Source organism: Cygnus atratus, chromosome 3, assembly GCF_013377495.2.
Source record: "Cygnus atratus isolate AKBS03 ecotype Queensland, Australia chromosome 3, CAtr_DNAZoo_HiC_assembly, whole genome shotgun sequence".
Classification (NCBI taxonomy): domain Eukaryota; kingdom Metazoa; phylum Chordata; class Aves; order Anseriformes; family Anatidae; genus Cygnus; species Cygnus atratus.
In genome coordinates this window covers 67,962,869-67,981,768 of record NC_066364.1, presented here as the reverse complement: position 1 = coordinate 67,981,768, position 18,900 = coordinate 67,962,869, and the positions used below count along the sequence as shown (strand labels likewise).

Genomic DNA, 18,900 nt, shown 5'->3' with positions numbered 1-18,900 from the left:
TACAGGAATGTCAGTAATTTTTAGACTGAGCATATATGCGAAAACATGCCATTTACCTTTCATATGGTAATAATTTTAAAGAGATTGTGATTGGATATCTAGGAACGAATATTACTAATTTGTAGAAAACTAAATAATTTTAAAGAGATTGTGATTGGATATCTAGGAACGAATATTACTAATTTGTAGAAAACTATGTGGAATAAATATTTTATCTCCCTTGTATATATGACATATATTCCTAAAAAAGGGTAAAGAATTTTCTGGGAATCATATGATTTAACTGTATTGAGGCAAATAGGACTTTTTTTTTTTTAAATACACAAAAGCAATACAGTACTTTTTCAGCAATTATTTTTGTTTTTGTGTATAGAATGTCTTTAAAAGCCAAAGGACCATGTTACTTTTGTTCTTTACTGTCCTGTATTTTCCAATATATGTATAGATACAGAGCAGACTGGCTATTTTTATGTTTCACATTAGAGATTTCATAGGAGAATTGCCATAATGAAGATGGATGTTCTTAATACATTGTAGTCAAAACTACTATATGGTTCTTAATAGAACCACAGGAAAAAGTGAGTGAGTACAGACATGATTGAGCTGCGTGGGGTAATCTGTTTTCCTCACTGTGTAATGTTATCTTCAGTGGTATGTTTGGTTTACCTATTTGCATAAGTAACTACTAAAATTTTGTGAAAACTCACATCTACATTGGACCTTACCAGAAATGGAGATGGATAGCTTCATTTTTATTTTTATCCAGAGGGTTTGGAATGGTTCTGGAGATATTTTGTGAATTTTAAATGCTTTTTTTTTTTTTTTTTTCCCAACAGTTAATGCTTAGAAGGCAACCTGAATTAGTACTTGTCTCTCAATATTTGCAACTGTTCAATTTTCTTTAAATAGTAAATGGTTGGTGAAAATCTCAACTACCTCCTGAAATTTCCAATGTCAGTCCATTTTGTTAGTTTATGTCACAAAAGTGATTTGGGACTTTGTTTTGAGAAAAACACAGTGCAGACTGATATTAATGTATAAAGTTTTATGTGAGGAAAAAATCATATGACACCAAGAACACTGTGTTGCTTGGTGATAGAAGAGTGCTTTATTCTTTGCCCAGCATATGTAGCCTTCAGGAATGTACTTGGTCAACTGACTTGAATCCAGAGGCATAACAAGCAGTCACACCACAGCACGCTGTACTTCTCTGTTAAAATATTTATGGATTTTAAGATCAAAAGGGGCCATTAGATCATTAAGTCTGGTCTCTTCTCAGTATAAACTTTATATGCTATCTATGTGCAGAGCCCAGTAGCTTGATGGAAGTAAATCTTTTAGAAGATGCCCAGCCTTGATCTGTTGGCTCAAGAGCTTTCGTATGATGATTGTTTATTCTAATGTCCTCCCACCTGCTAAAAAAATCTATTTAACTTAAATTACTTTGGCTTTTATATCACATCCACAAACTAGTCTTAGTACCTAGTATCTCATCCCTGTGGGAGGTTCTTACAACTTAAGTTGTTACAGTCAAATCACCTTGATATCTTAAGTAAACAAAAGTGCTTGAGTCACTCACTATATCTTTCTATTTTCTGAATCACTTCCTTTGTCTTTAGACCTTTTCTAATTCCCCCGTAATAACCTCTTTAAAATCTAGATATCAGAATTGGATGAATTGTTTCAAAATCAGCCTTATAAATGCCATTTACAAATTAAAAATCCCCTTGTGACTCACACATTCTTTTCCCCTCCTCCTAATTCTCTGGTTATTTAGATAGCCACCAAAGGGACAGGAAGAAATTAATCCTAGCATCTCTGACTAGCATCCAACAAATGCCTATATTTAAGGGGCTTAGGACCTGCCGTGGGGGAAAAGGAATTTGGAAAATTGAGAGGTAACTCTACATTGAAGGATATATTGATCTGAGAACTGCCAAAGTATCTTAGAAATCCCCATTTATATTTTCCTGTTTCTGTCATAAGCTCTTCTGATTTTTTTTCAGGTGCACCTTCTCTGCCTTTTCCTCACAGCTGTATATTCAGACAAAAATCTGGAAAGTTTCACAAATATTTAGTTAAGAATTACTGCATGATTCAAAGCAGTACCAGCCCAGCAAGAATAGGCTGGCAAATGAGAATATATGAATTGTCATGCTGAGGAATTGCAAAGGATTGCCATTAGTGTCTTGAATCACAGAGATATAGTGGTCTTTGAAGTGCAGGAATTCTTGAAGCTGGGAAGTATTTTAGTTGTGTGTCTTGAACATCAATTGTAGTTAACGGTTATGCCTTGTGAACATCAAGTAGGAGAGTTTTGGCAGTAGTCTTGGAGTGTTATCAATTGTTTTAACTTCACAGTGATAGAGCTGTGCTGTATTCAAAATATGTAGTTCAAATTTTAGTGCTAGGAGTGGTAGTAAGACACATATTTTCATCTGAGTTGGGGAGAAGACTTTCTCTGGTAAAGCATGCCTAATAAGTGGATGGTTAAGTAATGCTGCAGTGCAGCAATTGAAATATTGCCAGTTTGAGGGGGGTGTTCTGAAATCTTCCCTATAACTTTCCATTATTACATTCTGTTTTCATGGTATTTTTGTAATCTGCTTGATAACAGTTGCAAATTCTGTACTGAACCTGCAGCCAAGAAGACAGAAACTCCCTAATAAGACTGCTTGTATGCTGATTCTATGAGTTATCAGTAGAAAGAGCAAAACTATAGGACATAAGCCTAAGTGAGACTTGCAGAGGCAAACACAGCCTATAAACAGGGACTGCAGACCAGTATCTAATGTTAGGGTGGAAAATACACAGTTCCAGTTTGAGAGGTAGGTGACTGTTAGAAGTTTGAAGTCCAGAAAATGTGTATTTGGAAAGACCAGAAGGGTTTAGGAATCATTGTGACAGTCCTAATCACCTGTGATCAGCCAGCTTCATCTGGAACTTTTGTTTTATTTTTGTGTTTTTAGTATATATTTTCTAGAGCCTCTTGAGTTAAATACATGCTCTGGTCATTGCTCCCTAATGCGTAATTTGAATATCAGAATCCTAATTAATGGTGATCTTGCTACAGAAACTTGGGTGTTAAAAAGTAAGTGTCAATACTTCTTTTTTCCTAGTCAATGGCATTTGAAAGTGGTAGTATTCCAGTGAGTTTTAAATGCTACATTCAGCATAGATATGGCAGTGATTTAAGGTGATTGCATCCAAGATGTTTCCTTATTTTTCATGGTCTAAGCAAATCATTGGGCTACAGTGAACCTTGAGCCCTAGTCCATCTTTCTGTCTTGTGATAGGATCAACTATTGCTGATTCCTTACATATGTTTGTTTAGTTGCTTCCTTAAAACCTGTACCCTGATCCATTGTTTAATTCTCCTTATCTCCGAAGGCTACTAGGAAATTTGAATCTTCCTTCCTGCAGGTTAAGCTCATCATTTATTTTCCTGTCTGTCAGAAAAATTAAAAAAATAAAAATAAAATTGTTCTCTTTTCACCTTCAACAGCCTGTAGAGCACCGAAGAGTGTTACCACACTGTTAAAGATACATAATTTTTACTTAACCTGAATAAACCCAGTTTGTTCAACCTTTTCTCATAGGTTTTGTTTTCTAGCTTTCTAATCTAGTTGCTCTACTTGTCCAGTCCTGGGCTCCTCAGTAGAAGAGAGACATGGGCATACTGTTGAGAGTCCAACAAAGGGCCATGAAGTTGATTATGGGACTGCAGCATCTCTCCTATGACTTTTTAGCCTAGAGAAGGGGAGGCTCAGGGGGTGTCTCATCAATGTATGTGAAAACCTGAGGAGAGAGTGCAAAGAGGACAGAGCCAGGCTTTATTCATTGGTTCCCAGTGGCAGGACAAGAGGCAATGGCCACAAACTGGAACACAGGAGGTTCCCTCTGAACATCAGGGAATGCTTCTTTAGTGTATGGATGACTGAGCACTGGAATAGATTGCCCAGAGGGCTTGTAGTCTCCCTCCCTGGAAATATGCAAAAGACATCTGGACATGGTTCTGGGCAACCTGTTCTTGGTGGCCGTGTTTGAACAGGTGAGTTGGACAAGATGACCTCCAGACTTCTCTTGCAACATTAACCATTCTGTGATTCTGTGATACTTTGGAGATTCTGTACTGTGTCCCGCTTTTTCTTTTATTTTTATTTTTTGAGGTATGTTTTCTATCTATATGTTGCTTTACCAATGCTGAGCAAAGCAATAGGATTATCTTACAAACCTTGCCAATGGTATTCCTCTATGTTGTTCTGTTCTGTCACACTGTAATATTTGCCTTATTTATCAAAGCATGACACTGTTCACTCAATCAGTGTGTGATGCAGAATAAACTCAATTGTTCTTTTCTACAGAAGAAACCACTTGTTTCCCCTCTTGTTTTGTGCATCTGATTATTCCTGTTTTAATGCAATGATTTTTACTGGTCTTTGCTTTTGCTCTTTTTTTTTTTTTCCCATGTGCTATGCTTGACCAGTTTGCCAAGATTATTCTGAACTCTTATTCTGTAGACTCCTGTGGACTCCTGCCATTTATTTCAGATTTATTTCTGTCTGATTAGCAGAGAAGTCTGGTCTTTCCTCTGTTCTTACAACACACATAAAGATCATCTACCAGTGAATAACATTTAATGAAATAAATATGGTTTTATTACCCATTTCTGAAGAAGGACATGATCTAGGAGAGACAATATAAAGCCTCATTCAATATCAGCTTCCACTGTAACACTGAATTCTGGTAGTTATTCCCCAAGATCAGTTTTCTGACATAATCTAAACTATAGATAGCTGACATATGAAATGTTACTCCCAGGCTATATTGAAAGCCTTTCTGAAGTTGAGCAGCATACTTTACCAGAAAGTAGAGAACTCTCACTTATTGTTATCTGATTTTACAAATGGTTATGGGTTCTTCCTCCACCAAGACCAAAACTTTTTCCATCCTAGATAAAATTCCTAGCACTTGGAGACTGTACTTAATGTAACCTGTATTATTAGCTTTAATGGTGTTTTACTTCCTCTGGAATATTATGTTTGATTGTTGTGTCTCATCAAGCAACAAAGTAAAGTTAAAGAGTATTTCATGTTGCAAGTATTTCAGGAATATTTAATTTGCAAACATTATTCCTAGCTCAGTGCTCGGCCTGTCAGCAGTTCAAAATATTCACTATATTCACTAGGGAAGAAAAAAAAAAAAAAGGAGGAAGAAAAAGAAAAGAGTTTGACATTTACAAATAACAAGAGAACATGCTTTCGTGTCCATCAGGAAAGTGCTTAACTGTTTCATTTGGTTTCAGAGGGTATGAAAGAAAATATGTTTTTGTAACCTCATTTAACTCGTATGGGTCTATTGATTCAAACTTATTCCATAAATTTCACTCACTTGAACTTTCAGACTTTCTGCAGGTTAAGTTTATCCTTTGCATTCTCTTTGGAGAAGTGGAAATCAAACTAGACAGAACTGTGTAAAATGACATAAATAATAACTCTATTGGAAGTGCATGAAGTGATATAATTTATTTCCAAAATGAGACTATTAAAAAACTTTGTGGAAGTATTAGTACTAGTTCAGGGTTACTGTAAAAAAAAAAAAAAAGAAAAAAAAAAGAAAGTCACTGAGTTAGAATGGCAATTATCTGCTGGAATAATTTAGTAACAGTTCTAGAAGATCTTTCATTGTCTGCATTCTTTGTGTAAGATTATATATCTCTCAAAGACTTGATTTTAGTTAAGTTACAAATTATTGAAATAGTTGGACTTCCTTTGTTATAAATAACACAGGAACACAGGTATTCCCCACTCTAAAATGTGGCTGGAGCTATGTAGGGCAACAGACTAAGTTGTCTTTGTTGACCCATCTGAATATAAAATGGATGAATATAGTATAGAGTATGGATGATATTAGAATATAAGCAACCCAACGAGCACATATCAGTGCTCCATATCAATAAATGAAAGAGTAACATAACTAGGTTTTATTTTGCATGAGAATGTGGTTCACAGGCAACAAAGGGATTTTGTTGGAGTGCTGATGTTAAAGATTTATATGATATTTTAACAAAATAAATGGCACTTTCTTTTACAGGGGGTTAACTGTGTGGATAAATACACTACAGATCTGTGCAAACTTTACATTCAGTTACCAAGTATCCAAATATAAAGTAAGACCAGCTAAACTTATTCAACAGGTCTCATGAGAATCCAAAACATACCTGGAATAAAAATAGAGATATGCTAATTTTCCTGTTACCAACAGCCTATTGGATTTTAAGTGCACAAGGATAATTTGCAATTGTTTTTACTTTTTGGCCTCATTAGCTGTGGGAGTTTTCTGTAGTAGAATTCCTCCCCTTCCCATTTTAGATCAAATAAACTGAAGCTAAAAAATGCCTGAGATATCATTCCAAATCTACAGGAGTAAGATATTCATGGCATGCCTGTGACTCTCTCTGAAAATGGTTTTTGTCCCTGCAGAGACCATATTGAGATGGTTGTAAGTAATACATTGTGGGATTTTTTCTTTTAACAGCTGTTGTTTTAATCATGTTCCAAGGATTAAAAACAATTGTGATTTATCAGATAAGGAAACAGAAACTATATGTCACACTCCTTGCCAGATTTTGTAGAGATTTGGATCTAGATTAGTGTCTTTTTTATATGTCATGAGGAAAAAAACATTCTTCCTATTTTATTATCTTGTCTAAAATTAAAAAAGACAGGAATGGAGTTGGGGTAGAACTAGACTTCGCATATAGAGTCACAAGGCTGAAATAGTAGATGAAACACCAATTCAACGTTTAGAGCTAAGGCCAATAAGAAAAACTTCAAAATCATCTGGTGGGGTAGAAAATACAATTTTACATTTATATAGTTATACAGCTAAAATAGTGTTTTACTTTTTATATGTTACTCTTTCTCAATGTATATGTATGTTCATGAGTTACTGAATTGGTGAGATGACAGCAGGTATGGTATGTTCAAGCAGTGTCTCTTCTCATTCTTCTTTTTTAATTTTTCCTGGTAGCTGAATAGTATATGGAAAGGGTAAAGGAAAGATCAGTATCATAATCATTTCACTTGATTTAACTGCTCATGTTAACAGTGCTATACATATGTGAAGACCAGAAGATTCCACTTGAAAATGAACACTCAGTTCATGGCATAATACAGAATATATAGATTTTGACCTTTATTCCTTTCTCATTCTTTAGTGGCTCTGTGATCCTTCTGTCAGAGATGTGTGTAGAAGGAGGACTTCCTTACAGGGTGCATAGAAAGTATATATTGCAATCTAGGCCCTTTTCCTTACTGTTGCATATAGAAATGCCTTGTGTATTTAAAAACAGAAAATTGTTCATCTTCTCAGAAGGGCTGGGTAGTTGTTAAGAGAACCCAAGTTCCAAATCCAAAGACCTTGCTGAGGGTAATTAAGCTGTGAATGTGAGTGTCTGTGCTTATATAGGAATTAGGCATAAACTTCTGTTCTTTTGCGATTCCTGTTAGGACAGACCAGGATTTAAAAACCAATATGGAGTTTTATTGAGGCACTTTAACTTAAAATTGGTATAACTTTTTATTTTACATTCAACATTTGTTCACATGGGGTTAGCATATACAGTTACACTATTGTCCACATGCATTTTTTCTTACAGTTTATGAAAATTTTCTTCTTGCTGTTGAGGCTATTCTTTCTAAGGTTTTATTTTTCTGAAACCCAGTCCACCAACTCGTCACTCTGTTCTTTGATTTGTACTTTAACGTGTGGATAAACTCCACACTGTAGCCTTCATTTCACCTGCATTTATGAAATTCTGCTAATTTCACTATCAGAATAGGATCATAGAACAACTTGGTGCTTCCAGGTAATGGCTAACCTGTTAGATGCCTTATGTAGATATGTAAAGAAAGTTGAAGAGATTTGTTTGATGTGAGGATTAAAATTATAAATAAATAAATAAAATGAAGGGCACATGTCAGTAAAATGATAATAGTACTCACTAGCTTTGTTTGAAATGTACGGTGTGTCAATTCAATTACATCAGTTTACGTTTCATACAAAATTTACCTAACTAAAAATGTTACTTTATTGGCTTTGTACAATTAAGTATCATTTAAGCATTCTTAAGCTGACACGTTGACATGTTGGTTGCTTTGATTCATTTTGTTTGTACAACTTCTGTACTGCTTAAACTAATCATGCCCTCAGGATAGTCTTGATGGTTACTGAAATATAATATGGAACTGCCTGTTTCTGTGTTATGCTAATTAATGTGAATATATTAATAGGACCCTAATTTTCATCCTTGTTGGTCCAGGACAACATGGAGTCAGGTCTTCAAAGATGCAATTCAGTGAAACGCTCAAACTTAGCTTTAGCCATATACAATATGCTGGGAATACTAGCTAGAAGTACACAGATGCTTAAATGTTCTGCTGAATGTAGTAACACTTAACTTTAAAGAAATATGAAGTGTTTTGCTGACTGAAATCCTCACAGATAAATCATCCTCCCACTCTGATTCAAGCATGCTCTGCTGTTGCATACACCACATGTACTGTGAGAGCCCTTAGACTAACAGCCACGTGAGCTATGTGGAGATTAAGCCAAGGTCATATATATAATAGAGGGGCTTTACTCTAGAAAACTCAGTGCCTTTGTTTTTGTGTAGACTATCTAGCAATTTATTTTCAAAAAAACAAAAACAAACAACCAAACAAAAAAACACAGTAAACCAGTAAGACCAGAGAAGCCAAGTGCTTCCATTTATAAGTATCAGTGATCACCAAGGACATTTCTTCCTCTCAGTATTCCTGTGATACCAATTATCCAAATGATCTAATTAGTCTCTCCTATAGCCTATACTGTTGTTTGGATACCACAAAAGTGTGGGGTAGGGCAGTTGAGCACCTGTTAATGTGACACACTGTTAGGTTAATGATTACTACCAGTGAGAAATCCCTTCTAAATCCCTTCTAATATGTCAGATTGTTCAGAATCAGCTTTGCCAAGAGATGAGCTTTAAGGATAAAATAAAAAATAGAATAATTAAAAGACAATACACCTTGCAGCAGAGTAATTAAGTTATATTACTTTACTTAAAACCGCGAGTAATCTTTGAGTTTTACCTATTCCTTAGTTGTGTTCTACCTTTTCCCATTCCATCCCACCCCAAGCTAGACTGTACTACTCTTGTCTGTTCCTTGCAAAAGAAACTTCCTTCCTCATTTCCCGTGACCGAGTCTGATGGTGTTGTCAGGAAGCTGGAAATGGTCCTGCCTTCCTTCCTTCGTTTCTGTCCTGTTCTGCCCTTATTCATTTCATAATAATTTCTACTGTATACTCTAATTATCTAACATTTTCTCCAAGTTTCTTATGTTTTTTCTAGTCTCCTGAAGACACATTGGTTCAACTAAACCAAAAATTCTAAGAAATATTAAATGCACTATCTTCTTACTAGGCTTACAGCTAATATAAAGTCTAAACATTTACATTAGCTATGGCACTCATAATCAGAAGAATTATGATATTCACACACATCTTTCTTTTTATTGGCATTCAAAATTTTACAGGTTTTATCCTGTGAAGTTGATCAAGCACTATGGAAGAAGAATGTCTAAGGTGCAGGTTGTGTGCATGAAAACAGACTAATTAAGCTAAACTCTAAAACACATATTTAAAATATACATTATGGAAACAACGTGTTATGAATCACATTGATTCCAATAGGGACTGTAGCTTGATCACAGTCAGGATTATTTTATATATTATTCTACAAATTATAAATCCATTCCCAAAACGTAATAGTTTGCATAAGGAGATCTGGGTCCAGAGAAAATTGATAGATTATCACCCACTTAAACACTGTGAAAAGAATGACCATCCTGCTCATAGTGGTTCCACTAGATTTCTGCATAGTCAATTTTTTTTTTTTAATTTTAAATTGTTGAACCTTATGAGCATCAGCTGGTACAGCGAACATGGTACAGCACATCTTCAGCTTTGACCTAAGTGAGCCATTTATCTGCTTTTCTTATATGGAGTTAAATGATATTCTGAATGACTTGCTGAATTCAGAGCCTGCAGTCATTCCATTTGTGAAATTACCTTTTAACTTCACTAGGATGAAGATCAGATAGCCTGTCAAAGCTTTCCTTCATTTAAAAAAAAGATTAATTAATGTTTTCAGTCTTTCTTTCCCCTTATTTCAGAACTCAGCTTATAAGACAAGGCTGGCGGTTGAGGACAGGTGCTATAATTTTATTTTTATTTTTTTGCTGCTGTTTAGTATGACCTAATAAAAATACGTTTCCATAAAAATAGAGTTTTACCTTTTTGTTCCCTTTCCCTGTAGATACTACATTTTTATACTGTTGTGGCTGTTTTCTTTCTGTCTTGATTTTTTTTTTCTTATATGTGAAATGTTTTGAATTAGATATAGAATAGTCTGTATCATACCAGAGGAACCGAAAATTAAAATGCACTTTCATGCTGAGGTTGAGCTGAATTTCTGTTCTCTCTCTTTACCTCAGTCCTGGAAGACTCAGCTTTTTCCAGTCATATACCATTCTGTAAAGTAGAGTTAACAAATAATAATTCTGTCTGTTTGAGAGAGTATGTAGTCAGCTGTCACTATATTAACTAGTTTACAGTTTGGCTGCTTATTTTGATTGGATCCCAGTTTTGTAGCATTAAAGAGCAGATGTTCCTGGTGTAATCTGATACTCATTTTTACTCCATTTTCTAATTTGTAGTCAAGGATAGATGATTTGATGAGACCAAGGCCTCTGTCAAACCTCCACCCTACTCTACCTCAAGCTGATCCCTTGACCTGAAAGAAAGAACAAACAGTTCTGCAGTAAAATTGTTTCGTTGTGTGCTGTACCTTAGTTGTGTTTAGATGAATACCAAGCACCAATAAGATCATTTTGGATAGTCTTTTTATCCTTGCTAAACTTCATCTATACTTGGAAAATAATTTAATAGAAGGCTTGAGTACATATTTGATACTTCTTTTTAAGGGAAAATTAGAATAGAGTGTTGTTGGCAGTAACAAATTACGGTATGCTGAAAATGTTTGTAGCAAGAACTGAGGTGCAGAGCCTAATAAATGAGGAAGTGGATCTCTGAAGGAAAAGGTACTGGTACCAAACTTAGTTGCACCACGTGGTAACTTAAGAATTTATAATGACAGAAGTGAATAAGAAGTGAATTAGAGACTGATTTATCCCTGATATGCAAGTAAATTAAAAGGTGTTGCTTTTATTTTATTTTATTTTATTTTATTTTATTTTATTTTATTTTATTTTATTTTATTTTATTTTTTTCATTTCTAAATTGCCCTAAATTTTGGTAGATATCTAAAAAAGTTCTGTGCATAAGCCTTTTTCATTCTATAAACCTATGATCATTTTGTGCAGTATATTGCTTAAGCATGAAAACAGGCAGATGGACCAGATGGCATTGTGTTTCTTAGGCTACAAAGAAGGAAGTCAAGTGACTTGTTTATAATTATCTATCACCTTTTGTGATTGTTCATTTTTAAAAATTATTCTATAGATAATTTCATGTGTTTCTAATAGTACTTGTAAAGAACTTGTGAATAAATATATTGTGAATATGTTAGCCTCACTAAGATCTGTTGTGATAGATTATGATAACTGAGATGTTAGATGCTGTACTAAATACTCAATGAAAAATAAGATAAAGTATTATAGGCAGTTTTGTAATGTCTGTGATTTGAGACTGTGTGTAACTGTGTCCTTACTTTCCCTCTGTTTTTACAGGGCACAATGACTACATGTGTCCTGCTACTAACCAGTGCACCATTGACAAGAACAGAAGAAAGAGTTGCCAAGCCTGCCGACTAAGAAAATGCTATGAAGTGGGAATGATGAAAGGTGGTATGTACACAGCAACCAACAAATCCTCAGGATTGGTGTCTGCCTTCCTGTTTTTTAATTCATTGGACAGATGATATGGTTCCTAAAGCAGGGAGCAACTACTTTCTTTGATCTGAAGTTTATTAAATCAAAGAGCAATTAAATAAAAAGTAAAAACATCCCAAATCTTACGTTATTATTCTTAGCTAAATTTTGCATCAAAACTTATAGGAACATGGACTTTGGTGGACCTGTGCTTCTTCTGTTAGTATTTTTGATGCATGATTATTTTTATTTTGTCTCTTGTGGTAGACGCCAGACTGTGATGAATGAAACTTAACCCAAGATTTTATGGCATTTTGCTGTTCACTGTGAAAAGCACTAATAATCTCAGATCAGTCCATATTTGTTAAAATAGACTTGTGAGTTATTTGATACTTATTCATTTAGTTCTGGAAGGGAAAGTAAATTCATTTATTCCAGTACTGTACATATATTGTAGATGTAAATTAATTTCAACAAAACTGAAAGGTTCACTTATTTTGTACAAACTGAGATAGGTGCTGCTTTCTTGAAAGATACTTATGTACTAACGATATCAGAGAAGAAGAATTAGTCACTGAATGCTTAGGCTGAAGTGGCACACCAGTGAATTATTTTATAAAGTTATATAGTGTTAAACTTTTGGAGGTAAAATTAGAAATATTTGACAATACTGAATAATTGCCACAGTGTGTTCTTAGATGGAAGTGTTCTTTTTGTAACATAGTTTTGAATTGATCATGATACCTGGCTTTCTCCTCTGTTTTACAGTACTGCATATTTGTCAAAAGCAGACAGAAGTTACCAATTTTTAATGCTTTTGAAAAAGTCAAGCCCCTTACATCAATATTTAAGAAGAATAGGAAATCATAAGGTTTCATATGAGAAATATTTTCTCTAAAGCAGAAGAAAACCTTATAATAGACTACTAAAAATTCCAGATTTTTTTTATTAATGAAGAGTATTCATTAGCTTTATCCAAATCTATTTTTACATGAAAATTTAGCAAAATACTAAAACGTTAGAACCCATGTCTCATGGTAGGAAGGGGATAATTGTGAAATTATATATTGGTTCTCCCTTTTGTGGCACACCTAATGTTTACTTATTCCAAGAAAAATCAACTGTGTTGGGGGCAAGAGTGAAGTGTACCTCATTATGTTTATCCTTCACACAACAAATGGTTGTTTATAAGTCCAGTCTGTGCAGTCAGGGTAGGCCAGGTTTGGGAATCCCGGGAGAAAGAGCAGAAGGAAAAGATTAAAGGTGTCGTTGTGCTTTGACGTTGAATATGCATTTTTCTCAATTCAGGAGCTGAGACTGATTTTGTTACTCTCAGTTTAGTGATGCAAAAAGCTGGAAGGCATCAAGGCTCTTTTCAGTTCTAATGCTTAAGACTGTAGACATTTATTCTGAGGTTTTTTTGCAGACATTTATTTTGAGTGAAATTGAGTTTGTGGATCCAGAGTTTTTTTGTCTCTACCTTAACATTCTGGTGGATATTCTTAAAAGTCAAATCTATATAATTAGTATAACAGCAATGGTCTGAAGAAGTAAAGGCTTCAGGCAAGACAAACAAATATAAGAAAATGTCGTACATAAATTTGCCACACAGCCTTAGCTCTGACCCTTGTACATATGCCAGATACATAATTATGTATGTTAAGACACATCATTATGTTTTATGATGATGGTATTACATCTTTAATTGGGCACCTTTCCGTCCATTTTTCCTTATTTATTTAACTAATGATCCAGATTGATGTTTTTGATATCTGTTCTATAAAATATGTTTTGTTTTTGACTGTTCTGTACATACATGTTTTCAATTGCATTAAAATTGCTCAGAATTCTCAGCTAACACAGCTAACATTCTGCAGATTAAAAAAGACCCCCACCCCCTAAAAAACAGACTGCTATTTTTTCTTTCTGATTTAAGTGTTCTGAAGTTTATGTTTTGTACAGTGGCCCACACTTTTGTAAATTCCTATGGACTTCTTTCTTTCCTTTTACAATAATGCAAGATTTCTATAGTCACTGAAAATTTTAAAATAGTCGATGTTGTAGTTTTTTGTTTTTTTTTTTTTTTAAATCTAAGCTTACGTATTACAAACAAGGAGAGCAGATGTATAAATTTTGCCTGCTCCTACAGGACCACTAATAATGCACTGAAGTTCGTTACTGGTTCATAGATGAGAGTCTAAGAATATGTGTTTTTCTCCAGATACTGCTAGATAATTGTCATATTGTCTCTCAGATGAAGATAAAGGTTAAGTGCATGTTCTTGGTATTCCATCCGGTTAACTTTGATTTTTTTTTCCATTTTTTTGTTCTGTTTTGTTTTCCTTGAGGAGATGTCTTAAGCTTTTCTGTTGTAATAGATCTCTTACAATGCTTCTCTTCATCACTTTTGAATCACACAGTGCTGTGGTTAACTCAAGTTCCATATTTTCCTTTAATAATTCATAGTTGTCTTGTAATATTTTTTAAATTGAAATAATCTTGTTTTGTTCATACAGAAGAATTTGTCTTGTTGAAAGGATTAGTTCTATCATGCATTTGAAAAGAAAAATTCTTTTGTGTCAGATTTTACTTGTATATTTACCTGCATAATTGTTACACGCTTAGGATGATATACCTTTTAGAAGGTATACCTTTCGAACAATTCTATAATCTCTCTTTTCTCTGAATATAATCTGTTTTCTTTCTTCACTGAATTCATCTTTTTTTTTTTTTTTTTTTGAATATATTGCCAACATTGCTAGGTTGTGACTTCATCCGTCATTTAACTTCTGAACAATAGCTGATATTATTGAGTTACAGTACCAACAGGAGAAGCTAGATAAGTTCCTGATTAATTGTTCCTGGTTAATTTGAAACATAAATTATAAGCTCTGGCTTCTGAGGTTTAAATCCTGGAAAGTCATCTAACTGAATACAATATTAAAAAATTCATCTAACATTATTTTTAATAGAGTGGACACAGTTGAAATGTGTTTTTAGGGCTTCATTCAGAAGAATGCAGGCTTCAAGTGGGTCTTGAGCTCTACTGTAGGAACATTTACTTATGAGGTTGTGTGGAAATTTAGTCATTCTTTTCACCCAGCTTTTCTTTGGTCTTTCAAAAATATCTTCCAATACTGAAGAGCTATTTTCTTTCTCTCCTCTTATGTTTGCAAGTGTTTCCTTCTGCATCCATTATTGCGTTGCTTTGAGAGACAATTAGACTGATAGATTCTCTGGTGACATAGCATATGAGGCAAAGTTTATAGTGAGGCAGAGTTTATAGCTGTTATATTTTGTCCAAATACCCTTTTTCTGAATAAGCCAAAAAGACCTTAAAATCATATGTTAATATTTAGACTGTGCAGCCTTATGTTTGTATATGAGGACATAGCAGTCACATGGAATAAGCTTTTTGTCATGTGCCTCTTTCTTTTGGTTGGGTAACAGAGAAAAATAGCTTCGCTTTTTTATATGATCCTTTGATACATTTATGAAGATTGATTTTGTTCTGCTTTGGATGATTTTATTGTAACTTAATATTTCACACTGTGTGGGGTCCTGCAACACACCCCCAGACTCCAAAAGGAGTATTTACAGCGGTTGCAGTCCTCCAACTGCAACTACAGCAGTTTTCACAGCTGTTGCAGAAGCTTCAACTGTATATATGGTCCAGGTGATCTCTGCTCCAATATAGACTTAGTTCTCCATTACTTCATTGTTTTAATGACTTTTTAATGGCTTGGCTCCAAAGGGTCTTATTCACCTGACTTTAATTATTACCTATCACTTAAATATGTTATAGTGTGATAAACAGACGTGAATTTCTAGTTATTAGAATGCTACATTCTTCCTCTTCTTTCATCTGTGATGATTCAGGTTTAACATCAAGTGCCCTATGGGATCAGAACAGGGTGCTGATGTGGCTATGAAAATATTCACTATAATGTTAAATGCTACATCCTTTTTGAAGAATCAGTTATTTACCTGGTAAGGTATTTTTAACGACTCTGAGAAGTACATGATTCTGTCAGCTGGTATATGCTGATGGCTTCCCAACCTCAAGACATATTAAATATGGTGATCAAGGATTGAGAGCTCATTTAGTATATCCAAATGGTGATCATGAATACGCCTACGGGTATTTATTGTTTTGGAACAGCCTGAATTTCATATTGTCTAGAGAAGATTCTCTGTTCAGAAGTGTCATTTCTCTGGACTATGAAATCACAGTGTATTTGAAACCTACATCCTCTAGTGCTGCCCAAAGAGATTATCTGAGAAGACTTCAAAGATTACTACAGTACAGCCCATGGAATAAAAGTCTGTTTGATGTAGCAGTGTGCTATAACCACAAGTCAGGTGCCTATAGAAACATTCATTAACTACTAGAAACAGGGAGGAAAAAACATTCCTCTTTTCAGGTTTTCTCTTACATTCTGTTGAACCAGGTACCCAACTGTAACCATATGAGAATTCAGTCTAGTTCAGTGTGACAATGTTGCTTAAGTTTAAGACAAAGTTTTACAGGAAAATAAAAAGCATCTGGCAAATTTTCCATCCCCTCAGAGAACATTACTGATTTTTTGTTTTTAAATGGAGAGAGCTATACTTCCTCGATGAGTGCTATATTTTTACATGTTAAAAAACAAACAAACAAACAAAAAATAAAATAAATAAATTTTTAAAAAAAAAAGAAAAAAAGAAAAGGTTAGAAACAAAATAAATAAAAATAAAAGAAAAAAAGAAAAGGTTAGAGAGTTATTAAAATCATTCTCAGAACCACAGTTAAATCTATGTCTGATGCAGCCACTGGAATGGCTCCAGACTTTCTGGTTTTCCATGTAATTATCTTTTAATGAAATATTATATCAAAAATAGAAATTAGTGAATGAGGGCAAATGGTTTAACAATGTGAAACTATTTTGGTTTATCTGAGGAGAACCTTTATGATATTTATTGGACATACTGTTCTGTACTCAGCCAAATAACTGTGTAGGTGGGGCCTGATAAATGTACGAGGAAAAGTATGTAACTGTAGGACCTTGGGCTGAATTGATGGGCTGAAAGCATATACTTAAGCAGCATTTGAAGCAAAGTTTCGTGAGTTTAGAGCAGGCTCTTGGAAAAGAAGATGGAGTGGAAACCTGGCTTTTTAGTGAAATGTTTCCTTTTCCCCACTGTACAAATGCAAAGTGGATTATTGCCATTGAAATATAATATTGCATTGCTCTGCCCCCAAAATAAGAAAAAGAAAACATTATTGTTTTTGCAAATATATTTTTTCTCTTTCTACTTCATAAAACAGTCCAGGGTGGAAGGAACATCAGGAGGCCTCTTGTCGGGCCACCTGGTCAAAGCAGATTCAACACTGAATTCAGATCAGCCTGCTTAAGACTTTTCCAGTCAGGCTGTGAAAATCTCTAAGGATAGAGATTTTGCCCTACCTGACAACCTGTTTTATGCTTCTTTATATGCTCTAGCTAGTCATGTAATAATATTTTACTACTGAAGAATTGTTGATGTTTTACTATTGAACACTATTTCTTTGAGATTGTAAAGCCAATTATATCTACCTATTTGTTTACATTCTCTTTTTGGCCATTTACATTCTTTAAAGATCCTAATTAGAAATTTATTTTTAGTTGTGATATTACTTCATGACAGATACAGCAGAAAGATCGTCCCTGTTTAAATTTTTGATAGTTTTAAAATGAAGTTTAAGATTCCTGCTGTGCCTCCAGCTCTGTCTCCCGCTTGCCCATACTGAAGGTACCTCCTAGTGTTGTAACTGCTACACTTTAGAAATTATATCTAATTTCTAAAGTGTAGCAGTTACAATTTCTCTCTTTGAGAGACGTACTACTGGCCTCATACTCCTAAAATGACTTGGCTTTTCCAAATCATGGTTAATATCTGATTATTTTAAAGCCTTCATTGTGAACCCAAGAATGTTTATGCCTTCAACGTAAGAATTATGCAGAAATGGGGCTGTTGCCATAATTACTCCAGCCCAAATTTATTATGATTTGTGCAGGAGGGTCAGCACTGAAAGTGATTCAATTGAATGATGGATTAATTGAACTTCTGTTGCTCTTCTTGTACAAATCCTGTGGCACTCTTTAAAACATGTGCTATGAAGAAAGAATGAATGTCAAAATACATATCAGGAGGAAGCATGTCTTGGACCGTTATCTAACCGTTAGTTAGTAGTTTACTGGTTCTCGAACTGTGAGTTATGAAAAGTCACTAGAGACCCCAAATTACATTTGTCTGTTTTCTAACAGTAGTTGATGTGAATACTAGGACTGTGCGATGTTTAATGTGACAATCACCAAGCAAACTAGTGGAGCAGAATGTGGGGTAGACCCATGATTTCTGTATGTAAGCCCTGTGCCCGGCAGCCCTTACTGCTGCATCTCTTTCTCTCTCTCTTTTAATAGAGGTAGCACTGATTATAGAGTGAGAAGTCCTAGTTAGGAAAGAGATAAGAGCCATTAAAAAAATATATGAAAAATTTCCTGGATTTTATTTTTGATTACATCGCCTAAACTCCCAGGCTTCATTTGGTAGGCTGCTAACCAGCCACTACTCCAGTCCGGTAGTCTTTATTTTATTTTATTTTATATTATTTTATTTTATTATATTTTAATTATTTTATTAGTTTAGTTTAGTTTAGTTTATTCATTAGGTGCTATACAACCATCTGATATGACCATTGTCCAACATAATTTAATCGCAAAAAAGGGGAACTGCATCCAGGTCCAATACTGGGTGAGGTATCCAAACAAGGAAGTGTCTTGAATTTCTTGAGTGTATCTTGAATGTCTTGAATTCGTGGAGGACTTTGAAAATCAGTATCAGTAAATTGTTGTGGCAGAGAGAGGAATAACAAATATTGAGGTACATCAGATTCTGTTCTGTCCATTGTTGGAAAAATGGAGATTTAAGAGCCTGTCTAAGCCAA

The 18,900-nt window shown here is 34.4% G+C and overlaps 1 protein-coding gene across 1 annotated transcript in view; it reads left to right on the top strand.

Moving 5' to 3' along the window:
* Window positions 1-18,900, top strand: part of ESR1 (estrogen receptor 1) — a 168,259-nt gene that overhangs the window by 84,771 nt on the left and 64,588 nt on the right. The window contains exon 4 of the mRNA XM_035538970.2: window positions 11,793-11,909. Within this exon, the coding sequence (XP_035394863.2) occupies window positions 11,793-11,909 (117 nt within the window). The remainder of the gene's footprint in view (window positions 1-11,792; window positions 11,910-18,900) is intronic.